The sequence below is a fragment of the Periophthalmus magnuspinnatus genome, chromosome 21 (genome assembly GCF_009829125.3).
Source record: "Periophthalmus magnuspinnatus isolate fPerMag1 chromosome 21, fPerMag1.2.pri, whole genome shotgun sequence".
NCBI classification, from domain to species: Eukaryota; Metazoa; Chordata; class Actinopteri; order Gobiiformes; family Gobiidae; genus Periophthalmus; species Periophthalmus magnuspinnatus.
In genome coordinates, this window is record NC_047146.1 from 12,124,473 (window position 1) to 12,147,755 (window position 23,283).

At 39.2% G+C, this 23,283-nt stretch overlaps 2 protein-coding genes across 2 annotated transcripts; one reads left to right on the plus strand and one right to left on the minus strand.

Moving 5' to 3' along the window:
• The first annotated feature begins 344 nt into the window (after positions 1-344).
• On the plus strand, positions 345-7,547 carry xrcc5 (X-ray repair complementing defective repair in Chinese hamster cells 5). The gene is made up of 21 exons (XM_033986716.2): positions 345-419; positions 2,327-2,440; positions 2,525-2,708; positions 2,933-2,981; positions 3,078-3,200; positions 3,393-3,572; positions 3,654-3,768; positions 3,917-4,055; positions 4,142-4,254; positions 4,401-4,463; positions 4,556-4,693; positions 4,775-4,862; positions 4,935-5,065; positions 5,349-5,545; positions 5,698-5,788; positions 5,959-6,028; positions 6,175-6,284; positions 6,520-6,616; positions 6,800-6,867; positions 6,955-7,029; positions 7,269-7,547. The coding sequence occupies exons 1-21, from the start codon at positions 405-407 to the stop codon at positions 7,281-7,283; spliced, it is 2,175 nt and encodes a 724-aa protein (XP_033842607.1). The 5' UTR covers positions 345-404; the 3' UTR covers positions 7,284-7,547.
• Positions 7,540-17,063, minus strand: LOC117389116 (collagen alpha-2(VI) chain-like). The gene is made up of 28 exons (XM_033986717.2): positions 16,919-17,063; positions 15,489-15,667; positions 14,355-14,962; positions 14,041-14,061; positions 13,874-13,939; positions 13,573-13,626; positions 13,459-13,503; positions 13,349-13,375; positions 13,254-13,280; positions 13,113-13,157; positions 12,986-13,039; positions 12,319-12,381; positions 12,020-12,082; positions 11,887-11,940; positions 11,686-11,721; positions 11,540-11,602; positions 11,205-11,267; positions 10,758-10,820; positions 10,614-10,676; positions 10,186-10,236; positions 10,007-10,105; positions 9,778-9,840; positions 9,668-9,703; positions 9,553-9,598; positions 9,324-9,476; positions 8,793-9,248; positions 8,678-8,716; positions 7,540-8,282 (listed from the first exon to the last, which is right to left on the minus strand). The coding sequence occupies exons 2-28, from the start codon at positions 15,649-15,651 to the stop codon at positions 7,690-7,692; spliced, it is 3,114 nt and encodes a 1,037-aa protein (XP_033842608.1). The 5' UTR covers positions 15,652-15,667; positions 16,919-17,063; the 3' UTR covers positions 7,540-7,689.
• Positions 17,064-23,283: the final 6,220 nt, after the last annotated feature.

Genomic DNA, 23,283 nt, shown 5'->3' on the forward strand with positions numbered 1-23,283 from the left:
CACTAATTGAGAAAAGTTATTTATTTTATTGCATTAGTCTATGTACAGATTATGGTTATGTCTTAATAGAACACTGTTGTTTACCATTTCATATCTCATGTTGCAGGCTAAATCACTAAATACACTAATAAACTGGCAATTTATTGCAACTATTTGTCAACTCAATATTTTTAGGTTTGTTTTTACTTATTGCTAATAGAGAAACAGCATATTCAGCCAATGTTTTACGTGGAATTTTTCTAGCACATTACTTAAAAAGTGAAAAGTTGCCACTGGAGGGCGACAGCGGTTTGCCCCACTTTTGCCTTTCACAGCGGAACTTCAGTACGGGACTGTCAGAGTTTCTCTCCGGATTTATAACACAGCAACACAAAATCATTTGGTGGAGGGAAATAAGGAAAACAATGGCATCGTCAAAAGTAAGTCATCATTTTGTTATTCAGCTAATGTACCATAAACATGTAACCAATCTATTCTCAACATTTAAATAGCGTTAGTTCATTGAGCAACAATATATAGTGTTATACTGTAGTAGTCCCCAATGGAGCTTATACTGATCTGCTAAACAGCTTTAATAAAGAAAGCAGTCTACTATCGTCTAGAAACCCACATTTACTAGTTTCAAATTAATAATAGATAATAATAAACAAACAACACTGTCTGCTGTGCTGTGTCATTTTCACTTTCAAACCAAAGGTTCACAGTTCACTGTCTGTCCTGTATCACCAAAATATGATTCATTTCAACATTGCTTTGGTATCACTACGTGACAACTGGACTAAAATTAAAGTTCAAGCTCTGGAGCCCTTTACTGCACATATTCATGCTGTGGATCCAAGCATCAAGTTCTCACGGGAAGAAGCCAAGGAGAACAAACTGGCCTTCTTAGATTGTACATTAACCATAGGAGAGGACCGGCAACTCCAGGTAGAATTTTACAGGAAGCTCACACAGACCAGCCAATACCTGCTTTTTGATTCACACCATCCACTGCAGCACAAACTGAGTTTTTTGAACATTACAACACAGGGCTAAAATGGTTCTCGCAAGCACAGAGAGAAAGGGGAAAGAAGAACAACACATGGAGAAAGCCCTCTCTGCTTGTGGATATCTAAATAATAACAATCAATAGATCTAAGAGAGCCCAAAAACAGGGCAAAGAGAATCTGAATGGTGTAACCATTCCTTACAGTGTTTGTCTGTATGTTTGACCAGAATTGCTGCCTAAAATCCGCTAAAGCTTTTCAAACACTTTAAGACAGAAACTGGTTCACCCAAAGGACAAAGTCCCAAGCCACAAACAAAGAAATGTGGTCTACCCCATTTGTGTGGTGAAGACTGCAGTGAGCGTTATATTGGGGAAACAAAACAGCCACTCCATAACAGAATGTACCAACATCGCCGCAAGAGCTTCTTTTGGGACCCCAGTCTGCCGTACATCTTCATTTAAAAAACACTAACCATTCCTTTAAAGATAGTGAGGTACAGATCTTGGCCAAAGAAAAGAAATGGTTTGAGAGGGGAGTTAAAGAGGCGATTTTTGTTAGGAAAGACAATCTATCTTTGAACAGGAATGGGGGCCTTAGACATCATGTATCTCCTATTTATCACTCCATCCTCAGACCTAAATCTAAACAAGGAAAACAACAGGGCTAAGCCGTATGTTAATAGGTGTGAAAGCACCCATTAGGGGCCTGAATGATTATGCTAAATATGACCAAGGCACAGTTCACACTTAAGGTAGCTCAATAGACATGCTAACAGACAGAAACTATAAACAGGTGTATTAGTTTCAGTGTAGTTAGCTCCTCCCTTCAGATAGATTTAAGGCAGTGTCTACCAGCAATCTGACCGGAACTGAAGAAGGAGCTTGGATGAGCAGCAAACTCACTCTTCACTCAAAACGTTTGTGTCCAGTTGACAGGATTAAATATTTATCTTACCTAACTTTGCTTTGCATTTAATGTTTTGTTATAGACTTGGTATTTTTCTACACAAAGAAATGGTAGCGATTAGATTATATTGAGATTTTTTGTAAAGGATTGTAGTATTGTGTTTTATAATCCTTAAAGATTTGCATTTTGTCTTCAATATTTCTCTTTTTGTTACATTTATTTTATTTTTCAATTTTGCACACGTGTAAATGACTAGGGAGATAAATTGCATGATGAAACCTCAGTCTATGTGAGAGAAAGTGTCTGTTCAGGACAGGGGTGTTAATCTGATTTCTCATTAGCTGATTAACTGGTTTAGTTTCTGGTATGCTTAACCACACCATGTTTGTTTTGTTAAACTCATGGAACCCATAGAAATATTTTTGTTGCAGTCTGCATTTGTGTTATGCATGGATGTGGGCTTCTCCATGTCCAACTCTGCTCCTGGTGAAGAGCCTCCATTTGAACTTGCCAAAAAGGTTATGCAGAAGTTTGTCCAACGCCAGGCAAGTCCCCTTCCCATTCATTATGTGGTTAGCGTAAAGCAGATAAACTTCTTACACTGCTTTCATGATTTGCTGCCCTTACAGGTGTTTGCAGAGACCAAGGAGGAGCTGGCATTAGTTCTGTTTGGGACAGATCGTACTAAAAATCCTCTGCAGCAGGATGATCAGTATCAACACATCTCTGTGCATCGCCCCCTCATGATTCCAGACTTTGACCTTCTGGAAGAAATTGCAAATCAGATCCAACCAGAGAACCATCAGGCGGATTGTATCCTTTAACAAATGCAAATTTGAAGTACATTAGATAAAATGCTTTGCATTTACATTCAACGTATTAAATTAAGTTTATATTAATTGCCTTGAACAAAGAGGCAATTTATTTAGTTAATGTCTTTTCAATAAAACTATGACTTTTTTATATACCCACCTTACGAAGTGCTATATACATTGGCAAAATAAAGATTTATAGGTTCCTTATCTGTTTTTATATAGGGCTAGATGCACTTGTTGTCTGTATGGATCTTCTTCAGACACATACAAAGTAAGAAATGTCATAATGAATTGATAACAGCTTACCACATCCTACCCATACAAATAATATTGTACACATATTGTTCTTAATTTTGTTCATTTTTAGGGGGAAGAAATATGAGCGACTCAACATTGCGGTTTTGACTGATCTCAGCACTCAGGCCAGCTCTGATAATCTGGACATTATCATTGAAAACCTTAAAAAAGCTGGAATTACCATTCAGTTCTTGTAAGAACACAATGTAGACATGCCAATATTAAAATAAAAGATAGATTTTTTATTTATAGTTTACACACACACACCCACACACATATATATAAATGTATAATATATGTGTGTGTGTGTGTGTGTGTGTGTATGTATATATATATATATATATATTAGTTATAGTTATATACTTACTATACATTTTCTTCCTAGTTTGCCCTTCCCTGTTGACGAAGAGGATGAGGAAGGTGGTAGCGGGGATGGAGGGGATCAGGGACACCCAGGAACTGGTAAAGGCTTGTCCCCGGAGCAGCAGCAGGGTCTGGACATGGTCAAACACATCATGCTGAGCCTGGATGAGGAGGACGGTCTGGATGAAGTCTACAGCTTCAGGTTTAAATGCAACACTTTCAAATGGGTCATTGTAGCAGTTTTTCCATTTGAATGTTTTATCATTTATGTGTGCTTTTACAGGAATGCACTAGAGCAGCTTTATATGTTCAAGCGCATTGAGAGAAGACCCATGGCTTGGCCCTGTCAACTAACCATTGGCAGTACACTATCCATCCGAATTGTTGGATATAAAGCAGTAAGTTCTACATACATATTTCATGAAATTTTGGTATTGATCTGCACATTTTGGTATAATATTACCCATTTCTCATTTAATGGTAAAAAATGACAAAATGGGATTGGGAAATTTGAAATTTATAAAGTTTTTTTCCTGTATCTCTCAGGTGACAGAAGAGAAACTGAAGAAAATGTGGCATACTGTGGATGCCCAATCAAACCAGAAAGATGATGTGAAGAAAGAGACTGTCTTCTGTTTAGATGATGACAATGAAACAGAGGTACCAGCAGAGGATACTATTCAAGGTCATTTGTTTTAATCATTATAATATATACTAATCATATTTTTCTACACATAAATATTATACTAAATTTTGTTAACTTGTTAACAGGTTTCCGTTATGGCAGTGACATTGTTCCCTTCTCCAAAGTGGACCAAGACCAAATGAAATATAGACATGATGGGAAATGCTTTGCTGTTCTTGGCTTCACAAAACAAAACCTGGTATTAAACTACTCTGTCTGTCTGTCATCATTGTTTAATTGATATTCTACAGATTGTAAATACTGTCTTGTATAGGAATAATCTTTTATGATTATTATCTCATGCAGTGAAGCTTACAAATGTACATATTTTCCCGTTTTCCTTAGATCCAGCGTCATCACTTTATGGGAAATCAGGTTCTCAAGATATTTGCCCCCAAAGATGATGAGGTATAGGTGCCTTTATTTTTTTGTGTTTGCTTTGCTGATACAATTTAAAAAATAATAATAATTTTATCTCTTTTATTCCTCTCTATGCGTAGCATGCAGGAATTGCACTGTCAGCACTTATTCGAGCACTGGACCAGCTTAATATGGCTGCCATTGTGAGGTATGCCTATAACAAAAGCAGCAATCCACAAGTTGGTGCTGCTTTCCCATGTATCAAACAGGGTTATGAGGTGAGATGATTAACTAATTTATTGTTATTTATGTAATGTTCCATACCCTTCAAGTACACATCTTATGTTTGTCCTCTCTAGTGCCTACTTTACATCCAGCTGCCTTTTACCGAGGACCTCAGACAGTTTACATTCCCCTCTCTTGAAAACAAAAAGTTCACTCCTTCAGGTACATATTTTTTGTTATGAATGCATGTTTAATTGTTCACTTTTATCCTTATGTCTGACATAATTACTTCAGAAACCCAGCTGTCTGCTGTGGATTCTCTCATTGACTCCATGATGCTGGTTGAGGAGGATGAAAATGGGGAGCATAAAGACATGCACAAGGTTCACCACATTCCAAACCCTGCCTTTCAGAGGCACTTCCAGGTACTGGAGTTCAAACATGCAACAGCTGTATTATAATGCTGCTAAAATAATAATGCATTGATTGTTCTCTTTATATCTATTAGTTATCAATAGGTTGTGCAACATTAACAATGTAACATTAAGAAGCTATTGAAGTAAAGATTGGGTCATCACATCCCCAAAAATCCCCAGTGAAACAATAAAAACTTTTAAAGCCAAGCTCATTATCTCATTAAAAAGCAATGTACATATCAGCTTTGTCAGTCACACGTCATTCAAAACTCATGTTTCTCCTTGTTTGAAGTGCCTGCATCATCGAGCCGTTAACCCTGGGACCCCTCTGCCGCCCATGGAACCATGGCTAAAGGCGGCTTTGGAGCGACCTGAAGTGGTAAACCAGCGCTGCCAGGCTCCTCTGAATGAGCTCAAGAAAAAGTTTCCTTTGACTGAAGTGGAAAAGAAGAAAACAAAAAAGACAAGTGCACAGATCTTTGGCAAAGAGTAAGTGTTAATCATTTTAAAGCATGACATCCTGCACAGAAAACAAAATGTTGCTACCTGTTAGTCTTACTTAAATGCCCCCAACTGCAGTAATGCTATGGATATGGGGTTATTAATGAGAACTGAATTTAATGGGTCAAATAAACTTGCAGATCTGAGGAGACTGATGCCAAAAAGGCCAAAAAAGATGAAGAGGATGAGGAATATAACCTGGCTGACATTGCTGAAGGCTCTGTGACCTCAGTGAGTAGCAGAGCAGCTGTTTCATATAACACTCATTTCAGGAGATAGTGTTACTCTAAATGAAGTACTATTGTCACAAAAAGTCCTTTGCCGTTCACAGTGTGCATTTGTAAGTGTGCTTTCTACTTTTTTAATTCGTTTTTTTATATTTTTTAATTGGTGCACTGCAGGTGGGAAGTGTGGATCCGGCACGAGATTTCTGTACACTCATCAAACAGAAAACACTTCCATTTGGTGATGGTGAGCTGCAGATTGCACTTGTATTTATGTATTATGACTCCATAAACCTTCCTCTTGTTATGTTCCCTGCCATCACTGGTGTTAAGCCTTAGTAATTGTGCTTATCCGTTTTTGTTTGGTTGTGGTGACCCTTGTGTCCTTCCCAGTCTGTCAGCAGCTGACTCATAGGATAGAGCAGTTGCTTAGCAACAAGAACGCACACTACTACATGAAAAGCATCACCTGTATCCAGGCTTTCAGAGAGCAGTCTGTTAAGGTGAGTAAACATTCACCAGTTCTGTTGGTTATCTGAATTATTATTATGGTGCATGGTGTGGGAGTTTGGAATATTTTTGAAACATTACACTGCATAGTTTTAGCTTTGTTTGAGAAATAATGAATCAACTTACAAAGATGATTATACAATGTGTTTGTAGTGTTTATCCCAACTTGAATGCAGCCTGTTTTTTTCAAGATGATGTGCTATGAGGTTTTAATCTTTCCTTTTCCAGCTGGGGAATCCTGATCTGTATAATAGTTATCTTCAGTCATTGAAAAGGAGCATCCCAAACAGAGGGCTGGAAGAATTTTGGGATCTGCTGGTCCAAGGTATGAAAAACCCGTAGTTCTTCGATTGATCATCAAAGTGTGTGTGTGTGTGTGTGTGTGTGTGTGTGTGTGTGTATATATATATATATATATATATACACACACACACACACACACACACCCACACACACACACACACACACACACACTTTTTTTCCAAAACTGAAAATGTTTCCCTCACAGATCGAGTCACTCTAATCAGCAAAGATGAGGTTGGAGGAAGTACAATATCAAAACAGGACGCTAACCAGGTGGATATAAAAGACAAAACAATAAAATCCAAACAAGTATTTATTCAGACTCAAAGCAATGTTCAATCATGGTATCCATGTTTGCAGTTCCTGGTTGCAGAAGACAAAGAGGAGGAAAAGGCTGCGCCAACTGCTGAGGACACTGGGGACGTGGATGACTTGGTGTGTTTTCTTTGGTCCTTTAACTGTTTTTTTAGTGAGGGAAGTCATGTAAAAATGAGTAAAAATCCTATCATATGTTTTGTATATGGTGGGGCTTGTTGCTTTGGTTTGGGACATTCTCTCTAAACATTTTCACAACTTGTATAGAGACTACACTGTATGTTTACTTCTGTGTGCATAAATGACGTGTCAGGAGACATGAGACATAAACCTAAGTCTGTCCCTCTCTTCCTCTACAGCTGGACATGATGTGAACCAATGGGAGAGTGTGCAGTGAATGCAGGAAAATTCTCAAGAATCTGATCTTTGAGCCTTGCCAGAGCAACTTCAGCTGTCCATTGTTCTGACTCCCACTCAGGCCAGAGTGAGATTCTGTGGAAGTTATAATGCACTGTAAAGAACTGTTAAACCATGCTTATAATGTAGAATGTATAAAAAGCATTTAGAATGTTTAAATGTCAAGGCTCAACTGTAAGAGGTTTTTATATTCGGATTAAACACGGTATACGGTTGTCAAATGATTAGACTTGTTTTTCTTTGATTTTTCTCATGAATATGTAAATGTATTTGTCTCAAGTGCAAATCATACAGTGCAGTAACATAATGATAACACATTAGCAACAATATCATCAGTAAGTCCTTTGCAATTGACTTTTTCCTCTAACAAACCCATCTAATGAACTTGTTGAGCAATGATGACTGGGAGAGACTTGAAAATTCTTGCCCTTGAAAGATGGCATCCTGGTCACCCATGACTAGCTTCTGCAAGACCGCCTGGTCGACATCACCCCTTGTTGCAATCACTGTGGAGACCACATGTGCCCTTCGCATGGCACTGACGGCCTCCTCCAAACTTTCACTGGCTGTGACTCCATCAGTTATGAAAACAAATGAGAGTTCTGCAAAGCGCCTTATTTCTCCCGGGCGGAGTATATTGTCTATTGTGTAAAGGATGGCAGAGCCTATGTCGGAGGAAGAGTCCAGATAACGTAAACCTTCCAGGCCAGCAGAGATCAAGGTAGGGTCATGAGTGAGAGGAAAAGCAATGGTGTGCTCTCTTTCTTTGCCAAACTGCACTAGAGCCACACGCGCTCGCATACGGTCAATTTTACTCCGCGCAAGGCCCAGACTGTCAGCAACCCTTTGCACAAGTTCACCGACATGACGGAAGTTTTCATTCCCCAGCCTTTCAGACCCATCCAGAAGAAAGACCAGATCTACAGGCCGGTTTGTACATGGAGCCACATCAGGCTCTGAAAACAAAACAAAACAAATGAACATGGACAACTCTTAGACACGTATAATTAGAAATAAAACAACTGATCAGATTAATAGCTCAGTCAACAAAAAACAGTCAAACAATTGAGTAATCAAATAATGGGCTCGAAAACATGTCATGAGCTGCAGACGGTTTTGTCTGTGTGGGCTTCAAGCAGTATCACATTGACTTCATTTGGATCAAATTATTTAGAAAAGTGCTTTAAAATTGACAGAGTTTGTGTTGGTTTCAGCTCTGCTCATCTACAGATTACTTAAACTACTGACAGACTTGTATTGTTTACTTGTTGAACTTTACATAAAAAATCCTTATCGTTTTTTTTACCAGTTATTTCCACTATTATTTATATGTATAGGCAAATGTACTTGCCTTGTTTACAGGGAAGGTCCGGGCACACAGTAATAGGCTCTGTACAGGAAATAAAAATGAATATTTAGAAATACAAACTCATATTAAAGGACTTGGAGGGCTATACTTTACTTACCTGGACAAATCCAAGTCTCTACTTTGTCAATGAAGTCCTCAGCCATGAGGTCCGCATAACGCCTCATCTCAGTGACTCTCTTTTTGTTATTGCATGCTATAGACAAGAGCGTTTCAGTCTGCTGCATCTTGCCGAACATGTCTCCGACCCCAATCGCGTTCACTTCCACTTTAGCATCACTGCAAATATAATTCAACAGATTGTCATCGTCTCGTGGATCAAATCTTCCATCTGTGATCACCACCATGGACACTTTGGAGCGCTCTCTCTTGCTGTTGCGAATCAGGGTATCATAGGCAAATTTCAGCGCTGAGGGGGTGAATGTCCCTCCCGCGATCCACTCCAGCTTCTTCACGGCCATTTTGAAAGCTGAGATGGAGTTAATGTTTGGGTCGTCAAGGCGGATGGCTTCAAAGGTGCCATTATGACTGTACTGTACAACTCCAACTCTTGTACCTAAAACAATAAAAGGTACTCTTTCAAAAGCAAAATGGATGGTCACTACAAAAATAGTTAAGGAAAACTTCCTACCTGTAGCTGATGTGGGGTCACTGGCCATAGATCCCAGTCTGTTCATGGTGTTGATTACAAAGTTCTTTTCTAGGGTGAAATTGGTCTGTCCAACACTTTCTGAACTATCAATGACAAATACTATGTCCAGGGCTCCACAGTGCTTTTCACAATCTGACAATTAATAAGGATATCCTCTTAAAACACAAGTATTTAAGGTATCTGAATATCGGAATACAAAACCACATACCACAACAGCCACATGTCTCTCTGATGTATGTCATGACATCACACTCCTGCAGTCACAACAATATATTTTTACTTGTTACAGAGTGGAACTAATATCAATGTTTAAAGGTACTTACAGTGAGCCCAGGGTCTCCCATTGGTCCAGGCTCCCCCTAAAACAACATACAAAGTGTATTATCAGGCAACAAAAATATAGAAAGACATTACATCTCTTGGGTTGAGTTACATCAGAACCTGGCTCCCCTCTGGGTCCTCTCGGTCCTGGATGACCTGGTTCACCAGGTTCCCCCTAGAACATTGAGAAAACACTCACTTAGTAAATAAAAATGATGTCTTGAAAGTACTTGTTGTCTGATCTGAGTTAATGCTTCAATTATTATACACATAAACAAGCAAATTATCAAAGTCTATGAACGGCAAATCAATTTTATACCATAGTGTTTAACTGATCTTACAGGCTCTCCGGGCACTCCTTTTGTTCCAGCCTCTCCTTTGGCACCACATTGACCTCTACCACCTCTGGGGCCTTTTCTGCCTGGATCACCTTTCTCTCCCTAAAAAAATAACATATAATAATATAGATTTGATCTAATCGCATATTCTAAACTCATTAACAAGAAAATGGAAGTCATACTGTTGGTCCTCTCGGTCCAGAGAAGCTGAATCCTTGCCTGCCTTTTTCACCCTTTTACAAAAAACACATTTAGTCACATGCTTCAAGTCAAAAGCCAAATCAAATGTATTTATAAAGCACATTTAAAAACAACCACAGCTGCCAAAAGTGCTGTACAAAAGCAATATAAAGTGCAATCTTATAAAACAAAACATGCAAAAACACGATAAAACAATACACGATAAAACAATACAATACAAGAGTTCTGCTCAGCTTGTGTTAAAAGCCAGTGCAAACAATCTCTGTTTTCAACAGAGATTTTAAAAATATTTAAATATTGGACTATTCAAATACACAGAGGAACATTGTTCCAAAGTCTCGGACCAGCTACAGCAAAAGCCTGGTCCCACACTTAAAATTCATACATGATATTGTAACCTAGCACCTACTATTGGTCCTTGGGGTCCTGGTTCTCCCCTTGGCCCCGGATCTCCAGGATCACCCACATTGCCCTGTAGATGACAATTATACAATTGAGCTGATGTTTACACTTAAAAAAAGGGTAGTTTGTTATTGATGGTTAAAGATCCTACCTTTAATCCCGGACCCCCTACTTCCCCTGGTGGGCCTCTTGGACCGGGAAGGCCTATTTCACCCTAAAGAAAAAACAGTTTGAAAGAAAAGTTATTAAAACCACGCACTGGTAACACATTTGATTTGATTAATTCCAAAATTGTAGTTGCTAGTCATTTCATAGTACACATACATTTGGATTTTGGATTTTAAAGCAATTGTATGATTATTTTTGCTTATAGAGCAAATCATCCTAGAACTGTATTAAAACTGTTGTACTTGATTGATGTCAGTTTTAATGATGAAAAAGAAAACGGCCTTTGACAATTCCCTTTAAATTTAGTTATTTTTCTCCCTCAGACCTAATATGGAGTATTCGTGGGTGTTTCTAGAGAAATGTGTGATGAACTAAAGGTGCTAGCCTTTGCCTAGGCTACTGATTCATAGTAATGTCAGAGTACGTGTACCTTTGCCCCCTTCAGCCCATCTTCCCCAGGTCGACCGCTGCTTCCAGGTGGTCCTCGATCACCCTAAAAATAAATGGACATGTCACAATCTGTAACATCTCATTAATCAACCCATACAAAGACAGAGGTAACCAAAAAGTAGTGAAGTCTATTAGCTTGAAATTGGGCCAAATTACAGCAGACAGGAAGTATTTTGAGCTGGAGCGTTCCCCAGAGAGTTTTGAAATTCACATTACTCCCACACATTTTTTAATGATCAAACTACAGGCTTATCTCTTACTAACCACAGTCTATGGTGTTATGTAGGGTGCAAAACAAGTTCATTTTGTACTCGCCTTTTCTCCATTTGGTCCATCCTGTCCTTTTGTACCCTTTGGACCAGGACCTCCGCTTCTCCCCTGTTAGGCAGAATGAGAAAGTTAATGTCACTCACTCTCATTTTACACTGGAGAAATAATACATGAGAATTCACAAATGATACCTGTTCTCCTTTCTGACCGGGTAGCCCACTAGCCCCCTGCAAAAAGTAATACATTTGATTTCAGGCAATAGAGCTGATGATATTGAAAACTGAATTATGCTCATGTCTGAAGCAATTGTGAGATAATGGTCAGAGTGCTCTATGTAAATCTCCAGTGATGACATTAAGAATACTGTATCAAAAAGTGTGTCCTGTGAATACCTTTCGGCCCTTTAGCCCTTGCTCCCCTGGGTTGCCAGGATTTCCTCTTTCACCCTGCAATAGTGATACATGTTGGTTATTTGCGGTTATTTGGGCTTAAGGCTGTATTTATGTATTTTTAAAGTAAACTAACCTTTGATCCTGGTTCACCCGTTGAGCCTGGAGGACCTGACTTTCCTGGAGATCCAGTTTCACCCTAAAGCCAATTTTGATATTTATAAGGAATTATTAGGTTGGCGATTCAAGTTTGATCTCCAAACACAGAACAAATCATTTTATATAGGTGGATCTTGAGACACTTAGGAACTCTCGTAACAGGGTGGATCGTAGAAAAAAATATTCAAAATAATAATAATAATAATATGTTCTGTTCCGGTTATATCAGACTCCATTATTATACAGATGGAAACATGAGACAGATCAGATACAGACCTTGTCACCTTTGTCACCTGGTTGTCCTGAGTCACCCACATCTCCAGTATAACCATCTGGCCCCTACAAACGTAACATAATTTAACCATTACATGTACTATAGACATTCTTTCAGCACAACACATTATTTTATTTTTAAAGGGTCTGTACTTGATTTTATTTCTTCTGGTTAAGATAAATTATGAAGTGTAATATAAATGCGGATAATTGAGATAGGACAAAGTGGGCAGGGTTAACAGTTCAAAGTGAAACATGTTTCTGACTCATGGTTAAAAACTACAGGTACTGAAGTTACATTCTCATAGCAACGAATAAGTGTTTACATAATATTATATCTTTTGAACGGTGACATAAAAAAGAAGCTGAAGCCCATGAATAGCTCAAGATAGTGTCATCGCACCACATGGAAGTCTAATAATAAATCAGTAGTCATTGGAAGATGCTAACTACTTGAATTATGGCTCACTATTCACCAGAATTCTTAGATTACAGTGTCATTAAATTATTACGACTGCGAGTACTGACCTAATATTTAATGGGATTGTTCCACGGTGCTTTTGTTTGTCTTATACAGCTTTGGCTAATACATCTCTATGGACACTCTGCATGCCTACAAAAAAAAAATCATCTCTTTTTCTAAGCAACAGTCATAAAAAACTACTCTCACCTTGTCTCCTGAATCCCCTTTACAGCCTGGAGCTCCAATGCGGCCAAGTTTACCCTGAAAACACAACAATATTACTTATTACTAATCTAAACCATTACACGTGCTTAAATGAGACAAATGCACGTACCTTTTGTCCATCAGTCCCGCTTCTGCCTGGAAGTCCTCCTGTTCCCTGTAAGAGGCAGATTAGGAGTTAGAACAGTATTATCATCTGAATAGTGTTTCATTTGTAATTGTTTGTGTTTTGAAAAGCTAGAAAAAAGCCTACCTTTGTTCCTAATGCTCCAGTGTCCCCCTGTTGATACAAAACAGACATGAAATCTAACGTTTAACAAGCTTTTCTTAGAACTTTATGATCCTTACTTTGTCGCCTTTAGGACCTCCTCCTCCCTGTGCAAGAAAACACATAATTAATATCAAACAAATTACAAACAAAAGTAAACAAAATATTATTATCAAAGCTCAGGTTAAACCTTTGGTCCAGGGCGTCCTATGGGACCCTCGATGCCGGGATCTCCCTGTAAAACACATACTCAGCAATGGCAGCTGTGACTAATGTCTATTAATGTATTATTTGTTCTTCCTACCTGTCGGCCCTTTTCACCTTTTGGTCCAACAAAACCCCGGCCTCCTTTAATTCCCTGTGAAAATTACAAAAAACAGAGCTGTTGGGAAAGAAATTATATTCTCAACAAAATGTAAGGACTCAACTTACTCTCATACTGTGAATTGTTTTGTTTTTAATGTTTGTGACACCAAGGACTACAGATGGAAATTAGCATTTTGCTAAATCTGGTGCAGCCATCTTTTTAATGTATCTGCACACTGTCCTTCAAATAAATAAATAAATAAATAATAAATAAATACTGAACGGCTCTCATACTGTACCTTAAGGCCTCTGAATCCTTTTGCACCTGGGGGTCCAGGAGTCTCATAACATGTAGTTTTATAGCACTAAAACAAACAAAAGAAAGAATTTTTTTTTTTTAAATCACAACCAATAACAATTTAATCTGATATAAATTTTGCTAATATACAGAATTTTCATTTCTTACCTGTAAATATGCTTGATATTTCTGTTAAGGAAAGAGGGGAAAATATATATTATCAATATTTAACTTACTACCTCCAAACTTACCAACTTTTTAGTTTTTTTTGCATTAAACTCAGCAATTTGCATCATCTTTAATCTCACTTAAGTAGAAAGCTCTCCCTACATCTCAAACTAGGGCAGCAATCACACACACACATACACACACACACACACCACATCCAAACTAAACTTAGACTAAACCTGGAACTAAACCTATACTAAAATAGGACCAATCAACCTAAATGAACACATCCCCTAAAAAGAGTTTCTCATCACCATAGTTTTTATAATCTGATCAATAGTGGAAGTCATGATCGTCGGCCGCCCGTTCACTATATCGACTGCGATGAAGTCATCCCTGTAGACATCCGTGGGCGAGCTGGCGATTTCCCTCATCCCCAATTCATCGATGACCCTGGACGCTGCCACAGAAAATATCTGGATACCCTCCTCCCGAGCTTTATCTGCCATGACCTTGATGCCCCCACAGGGATTCCCAGTCACATGACCATCGGTGATCACTACAGAGAAGCGGACCACCTTTGTATCATGGTATTGCTGGGTCATGTGATACGTCATGTTTTTGAGCGCACAGTCCGTGTAAGTGCCCTTCCCCAGGTAGTTGATTCTGCTGAGGCTCCTAATGAAGTTGGTTTTGGTGGTGAATGCGCTGAAGACTTCCTGAGTTTGAGAGTAGTGCAAGCCGCCAATAGTCCACGTAATCCTGATTTGACCCCTGTAGTTCTCCTCATCCAGCCTCTGTGCAAAAATCTTGGTGAATTCTCTAATGCTTTCGAACAGTTGTCCAGGGGGAGACTCTTGCAACGCGATGGTTTCTGAAGTGTCGATGGTGAAGTACACGCGAATGGGACAGTCAATCTCTCCTGTGGAATAAACCAGAGCATTGACAAAAGTTCATCAGAGATATTTATTTAATAACAGGAATGAGCAACATGACTTCAAGTGTACTCGAAGTCAAAGTTAATATTTGTAAGAAGCTCATAATTACATTGACCTGTATAATAAAGGGATGTTTAAAGGGTGTGGATTTTTTAGTTTTTTGAGTTAATATTATATAAAGACATTTCCAATAAATACACAAAGTGACAGAACATTAAGACTTAAAGATGATTTTTGTTTTTGTTTTTAACATATAGAATTTATAGTCTAAAATGATATAATAAAAAATACAGCAATAAAAATGTGTTGCAATAAAATAATAATAATAATAATAATAATAATAATAATAATAATAATAATAATAATGAATAAAAATTACATAATTTCATTTTAAATAATTAAATTATTATATATATAATTCACACCAGTGTAGAACCTGTTGTTGGGTTTCTACTACGACTTTGAGAACTGCAGTTAAAAGTAGTACTTAGTACTTAGTGCAGCACTCACTCTCACAACCTTGAGGGTTTGGGGGCAGAATTGGCCGTGGTGGCGGTGTGGGGCTGATATAAGGGTCGTCCCCTCGGCCTGGGATGGGTCTGGGACCTCGAGGTACTAGCTGTGAGGCAGCAGCCTGGAGTAGACACAGGAGGAGCGTCCCTGAGAGGGCCATGACACCAGTCGGCCTCCTATAAAACACAGGTCACATATAGTTATAAGCACTTTGTTTGGCTTCATGGCAAATGGAGGAGGAAATAGTTATCTGACAAGTGAGTCTTTACAGAAGGTGCCTTCATTGAGCCTAGGAAGGCTTATAGTTTTTTTAACATGACGTCATGAACTACTATAGAATTAAATGCACTTAATTCTATAGTAGTACTAAATAAAGTGAATAATATTTATTCTTTCACTCAATTGGTGCTGATAAAATACTACTGCAGCCACAGCCGCCCTGGGGTAGATTGACAGAAGGAAGGCTGCCAGTCTACACCATCATTCACACACCATTTTCATACTAAATACTAAATAAAACTGCTAGTCCTTAAGTGCGTGTTTGTGTTTGGTTGGTAATATCCATGTCCAGGTCAGTATATTTAACTGGGGTGTTACGCAACATAGCGGGCTATTTTCTTTTGTTCTAAATTACTTTTCAGTTCATTTCATTTCCCAGGAACAATCTCTGAGGAACAATCCTGCTGTTTTCCTGAGAAAGACATTGCAAAGGCGTTGCTGTTACATATTTCAAAAATAAGATAACTATTGGACATGTTATTGTAAATGTGGGAGGATGCATAGAAAAAGTCTGTTTACCAAGAGCGTAAACATTGTTCTTACAAAGTCCTGGGCCCATTAGTCGCGAGTTCTACGCATGTCACACAAATACATGCATTACCAAGAAAGGTTGGTGGCAAAACAATCAGAAAAAAAAAAAATTTACAATATGAAGCCAAGGACTTCTCTCTGCCAATCAGAAACTTGACACACGTTTCTTCACAAGTAACCAAGCCAATAAGATCTGACATATAGAAAACTGATAACAAGGGCTGAGAATTGAAAAAAAAACAAAAACGAAAAAAACGAGAAAAAAAAACAAAAAACAACAATTTGCCTATCGACTACATAGCATAAGAAAAATTCAATTATGTGGATAGAATGGATTTCTTTTTTTCCCTTTTTTTTGCTATGGCTCATACATGGATACCTACCGATGTTTTACACAAACATCTATCGACTACATATTAAAACGACCGAATAAATATGTGTAAAATACATCATGGATCTTCTGCAAGAAACATTACAGTAAAAGGTTAAAGTAAAGTACCTGAACCTGAAGTCATAAGAGAACTTCAGGTTCAGGTTGCGCGCTACTGGAGTTTAAATTAATTAGGCCTACATCCTTTTAGACTTTCAACTTTTAAAATTAAATGTAGACTACTCACCGTTTTGAACCTTAGCTGCGACGTTAATTTGCCCGGATATTCAAGGAATTTGCAGAAACTTTAAACTGCAGATAGTTATCGCAAACGGAAAGGTCCCATCAGTGCGCTCGGCCTGGGTCAAGTGAGGGTTTGGAGACCCTCACTGTCACGCATGCGCAAACAGAGGCTACTTTTCTGTTAGTTTTTTTTTGTTTTTGTTTTTTTCTTTTCTTTTCTTTTTTGTAACAGCTGGTCTCAGTAGTAGACAGACAGAGAGGATTCCAACAGTAAAGATGCAATGCAGAAGTGGTTTGAGGTACATATACTACAAACTACAATAATTTATTCATCTAGATTTGGCACAGAAGCATTCAGAGTGGGCTTCTTCTCGGTGCTGCACAGCCTTAAATGGAGAGAACAGCAGACTCTCAAAAGTATGTTTATGTTCCAAGAGGATACAGCATCAACCATGTCATGTAGGAATCCTGCCTTGTCTCGTGTATCTGTAAATGTTAATGAGAACATCACACAAATATGGACAATTAACTAAATAAACACACACAACCATGTTTCACGATCATTTATTCTGGACAAAATAAATAGAAGGGTCATTTTGTTAGTGAAAGAATGTTTTACTACTTGGCATTTTAGAACTTGCTGGAGATAGGGGACAATAGCCAATTTTCTAACTGCATATAGACTACATAATGGGGCATCCAAAACCATAACCTACAACTGTTGAACCCATATTATTGACTAGAACCTGGATATCAGAAATGTAACAAAAATATGCAAACATAGCCATATATTAACTAAATTAATTTTAACTGCCATCCGTCTGCATGAAATTTAGTCAGGCAATTTAATGGCACGTTTAAATGTACCCGATGTGATTGTTCTGATTGTTCCTGTTGAATTCACCCCTTGGCTGTGACTGATAAAATTATTATCAACTTATAATGACCACATTGTGTATATCTTCAGTTTTGCTTAATCAGCCATGTTGGAATCCATCCAATCACATACAGTAGTCTAGGGATGTTAGTGACAGTCAGTACACTGTGTTGTGGTGGTGGGGTAACGCTACAGTTTACACTTCAATATGTTCTTCCTCGACAGAAATGTGCAATTTGCAATGTTACCACCAGATGTTGTTAAAACTACTATGCCATTCCTTTCTTGGTTGCATGATATGGTAAAAACTAGACAACATTTAGTTTGTAATATTACACAAACATACTACCTTTGCTAAAGTCATTCCAATTTGATACCATCATGGCTCAAGTCACGACTATCATTTTGTTGAACAAGCTTTTCCTTTGTGCTATGAGCCCTTGAAGGACATAGTTTTAAAGGTGCTGCAGGTAGATGATTACTGATGACCCAGCTGCCTCTTCACGCCTCTGTGCTTTTATTCAGAGCTGGGTAAATCAGAGGCCAGGACGTTTTCTCTCAGTATAAGGTCACTATGCGATGTGCTGATTGGAACGCTCTGCTTCATTTATCTTTACTATTTAACGACATAAGCCGATATGCCTTAGTGAAAATATTATGTAAGACACTGAAGGAATGGCTGACAGCTTAAGATAGAGTAGATCAAGCCAAATATCACCATCCTACTTGAAGCCCTGTCTCCATTCACACATGCCATCTCCTTTTTCAACAATGTGGAAAAGTAAAAGTATTTAAGTGATTGGAGTGAAATTTAAATGAGGGAATAATGGCTCTGAAATTGTTTGAATATATCCCTATGACTTTATAATCGGAAACTAATGATGGTACAAGTTGCAAAAAAAAGTGTGCTTTGTCCCCTTAGGACTACTAGAATCATTCATCACTATTACAGACTATACCTTTAGTCTTAGACTCCTCTGAGCCCAGCTAAACGCCCTGGGCCTTACATCACCATTGTGTGTAAGTGGTTAAATATTACATGTGCTATCTTACCTTTGCACATAGTAGCATTCTGAATAGACCTCCTGGATTTTGTTTTGCCAAAATGAGCAATATGATGAAATCTGCATGCAAGCTTGGCATGCCGTGACAAGTACATTAATACTTTTCAACATAAATTAAATGGTTGGCAACTTAGTTTTGAGACATGCTTTTTACCCCCAGTTTTAGAAAACAATTGTTTCGATTCCACCACTTGTATAACTATTAGATTTATTCACTGCAATATAAAGGACCATCAAAAGCCAAACAGCCTTTGCACTAGTGGGCATAGGGGACAGTAGTGTTTGGGATTAGCCACTTGCAGGTAAATGCCCTAGTTTAGGAGCTGCATTTTAATGAGGGCGCATGCTGGAGTCTTGACATTTTGTGTCGCAGTGTACACTGCTGCTCAGGCTGTTCACTGGCATTCAAACCTCAGCCTCTTCAGGGGTTCAATTAGAAGAAACACACCAATAGCACTCTCACATTGACTGACCTACTGGGTCTGTTTATGGAGCACCCAAATGTGGGCTGGACCAGTAGCTGGGGGGCTGGAAGAGCGTTTCCGAGGACGTGCTGAGTGAGCAAGAGAGCGATTAAGTTGGAGGCAGCTACGTGAGATTTGTCCTCCAGGGGTTGGTTTAAATGTGCTTGCTGCAAATATTCTCTGTAAAAAGAGACAGAAATGAGAAATGGTACACAAAATACAACCATTTAAATGATCGGATTGGATTGTAACTCAAATGTCAGAACCAAGTGGGGGGAAAATCAGAATGATAATGTGATAATGGGTTAATTTTTGGACAATCAAAGGCACTTTACGTATCAGCTACCCACGGGTTGACTGCATGGTTGCCAAATGGTTCCAACAGTATGCACTATGACAGGGCAGTGCCTGGAACTGCCAACCTTTCAGTTAAAAAATGGTCTGTGAGTATATTAAAGGTGCACTATGTAACTTTTCTGGTGGAGGGTCCTCCACCTACTTGTGGAGATGTTATTACCTAGTCATGAAGAAGGATAAGTTTAATGTTATACTGTATAACGTACCAGGCAAAGCAATACCAGTACAAATTGGTACCAATACCTGTGGAAACAAGCAGGTCCTCCTTCAGAAAAGTTACATAGTGTACCTGTAAATGGTCAAAAACATAAACACAAGGCAAACAGGCTGTGATTCAAATCGCTCCAAAAGAACCAGCACATTTTCTTTTCATAGCTGACATTTAACATGGCCTGTCTAGGACATGGCTGATCTCAGCCATGTTAAATGTCAGCTATGAAAAGTGACGAATCAAGATAAATGGCCTCACTCTGAAGATGAAGGTATTTCACTCAAGTATAATAAGATCCCAAATAAATAAACAAACCACCTTCAGTCCTAGTCCAGCTTTGATTTTACACACAATTTCACAACACATGCTGGTATTCAAACCATTCAACTTTGCACATTTTATCATTACTATCATAAGCATCATCCTCTCTGGTCAGTAATGCTTCTGTGTAATGGGTGTAATTTTGTCATACATTACCAAAAGCGACCAGGCCGTCCAAATGCTGCTGTCTCATTTTAACAGAAGTCGCTGAGAGAATGCTGTGCTTTTTGGCCATGTGACTCAGACTTCAGATGACCTGCTTGAATAGCACATTAGCTGTTTGCAATTTATCCAAGTTTCAAAGGTTTGCAGTTCTATACAGTCTGCAAAAACCTTTCTGGGTCGATGTTTTGCAGATGAAACAGATGAAAGCACAGCACATAATATGTTACAGAATGGGAAAGCAAAAACTCTAAAATAAAAAAAATTAAAAATTTAGTCATTTTATATATTATATATATATATATATATATATATATATATATACACATACACATACACATACACATACACATACACATACACATACACATACATACACACATTCCCAGCGTGTCCTGGGTCTTCCATGGAATCTCCTGGTGGGACATGCCTGGAACATCTCCCTGGGAGGCATCCAGGAGACATTAGGAACAGATTTGCAAGCTCCCTCAGCTATCTCCTCTCAATGTGTAGGAGCAGTGGCTCTACTCGGAGCTCCTCCCATTTGACTAAGCTCCTCACCCTATCACTTCGTGCGCACCCAGCAGAGGAAACTCTTTTCTGCTATTTGTATCTGCGACCTTTCAATCATTACCCAAAGCTCATGACCATGGGTGAGGTAGGAATGTAGACTGACCGGACTTCTTTACCACAACAGTCCGATACAGAGACTGCATCATTGCAGACGCTGCACCAATCCACCTGTCAATCCAATACGCCATCCTGTGAACAAGACCCTGAGATACTTGTACTCTTCCAGTTAAGGCAGGGATTCTCTGCCCACACACCATGACCTCAGATTTGGAGGAGCTGATTCTCATTCTAGCCATTCCACATCTGGCTGCAAACAGCACCAGCGCAGGTTGTAGGTCCTACAACATGGGGCCATTAAGGCAACATCAGCAGGTTTGGCTTACTGTCAGCAATGCGACACAGCTCCTGCTCTAGTCATACAGGGACAAGACAGGCCTTAATAAAGGGCCATATATTACCGGAGCACCCTCCAAAGGACGCTGCAATAGATACGATTGAATGCCTTCCACCGATCCACAAAGCACATGAAACTGGTTCAGCAAATGCCCATAAGCTCTCAAGAACCCGATAGAAGATATAGAGCTAGTCCAGCTCAGCCCGGGTGATGGACGAGTCCCCAGCCTCTGCTTCTTCCTCAGAGGACATGATGGTGGGATTGAGGAGATCCTCAAAATATTCCTTCCACTGTTCGATAATGTCCCCAGTTGAGGTCAGCAGCTCTCCAGTGTAAATAGTGTTGCTGAAGCACTCCAATAGTCCTCCTCCATGGCCTCCCCGAACTTCTCTCCCCTGAACTCATGAACGCTTGGCTCCTGCAAACAGCTGACAGTACCTGTCAGCTGCTTCGGGAGTCCCACAAGCCAACAAGGCTCGATAGTACTCCTTCTTCTGCTTGACAGCATGCCTTACCTCTGGTGTAAACCACCGGGTTTGGGGATTGCCATCACAACAGGCACCATAAACCTTACGACCACAGCTATGAGCAGCCACACATCCTTGGGATGTGAGTTGAAGGTCCCCCACAGATGGGCATTGAAGTCGCTCAGTGGAACAATGGAGTCCCCGGTCGGTGCACTGTCCGGTACCCCTCCTAGGGAGTCCAAGAAGGCCAGGTACACTGCACTGCTGTTCGGCTGACACAATGGTGTCCCCGATCTGAAGCCACAGGGACCCAACCATACATACACTGGGGTGAACTCTGTTGAATATGTGGCGGGCTGAGCTGTCGGGCAATATGCAAGCCCACACCAGCTAGCTACCTCTCCTCACGAGCAAAGCCTTGTGAAGTCTCCAGGAGTTGGAATCCAGAGGCCAACCTCCCACACAAACACAGGTGCCTTTCCCCCCAGCCAGATGATTTTCCATGTCCCCAGAGCTAGATTCTGTGTCCAGAGATCAGGTCATCCAGCTGTCATCCAGATCTCTCTGCACCGGCCTCTTACAGATCCTCCTGCATTATGTCATAGCCTATTTGCTCCCCCAACAGTAGCAAGATTTAAGTAGTCCAGTCAATATGGACCTTCCAAAATGGTTGTTTTTACAGTTTTTACAGAGGATCTTATTGAAATCAATGCACCAATTCAGAGACTGGGGTTAGATGTATCTTTCCTTAAAGTAGCCTAGTAATGATTGATTTTCATGTTACATAACAGTTACTTATCCTTAAACTCACTATAGAACAACACTGTGAAAATAAAGTTTAAACATTGTTATATTGTATTTAACAGTACATTTTCTTGGATTGGAGTCAATAACTAAAAACAGTATCAGTATCAGTGCATCCATACAGTAGTTAGTATCATGGTTGTTGCTAGTCTTGCTTGATTGTTAATCAGTAGTTTTAAATGACCAGTTAACTTATTCACTTCACACATCCCAAACCAACTTATTCTAGTAAAAGTTAAACAATTGTATAAAATTTGTACTGAATTTGTTTAACCTTGTGCAAGTAAGTGTATTTCCTGAAACATAATCTTTCCCATACATCACCACTTATGTCAAAAGAACAGGATAATATATGCCTGTCAGTGTTATATTTCTCCACAGTGTGCTGAGATTTCAGATTTATCAAAGCCAGGTCTACACGACAGCGGCAGAGGATTCAAAGAGACAAGGTGTGAAGACAGAAGACGGGCGCGTGCTGTGAACTCCCAATAACCTTTACAGTTCCTGGTGGGTTCCCTCTGTACCTCCTATTGATATCAGCATTTCATGGCTTTAATAATTCAAGTTCATGAGCAGATACTGTATGCCTGTATAGTTAATATGACAAAAAGCTGAGTTGCAAAGTCAAAACCATTACGAATTACTGCATTTCTTCCCATTAAAACAACAAGAACA

What these genes read in the sequence shown, in the direction of transcription:
- xrcc5 (XM_033986716.2), top strand. An exon ending in AGAGAACCATCAGGCGGATT is followed by an intron (nt 2,709 to 2,932) that starts GTATCCTTTAAC and finishes GTTTTTATATAG; the next exon opens with GGCTAGATGCACTTGTTGTC. An exon ending in TCAGAGAGCAGTCTGTTAAG is followed by an intron (nt 6,285 to 6,519) that starts GTGAGTAAACAT and finishes TTCCTTTTCCAG; the next exon opens with CTGGGGAATCCTGATCTGTA.
- LOC117389116 (XM_033986717.2), bottom strand. Translation starts at nt 15,651, where the DNA reads ATGGCCCTCTCAGGGACGCTCCTCCTGTGTCTACTCCAGGCTGCTGCC. An exon ending in AAGGATTCAGAGGCCTTAAG is followed by an intron (nt 13,627 to 13,873) that starts GTACAGTATGAG and finishes TAATTTTCACAG; the next exon opens with GGAATTAAAGGAGGCCGGGG. An exon ending in AAGGTGAAAAGGGCCGACAG is followed by an intron (nt 13,504 to 13,572) that starts GTAGGAAGAACA and finishes TGTGTTTTACAG; the next exon opens with GGAGATCCCGGCATCGAGGG.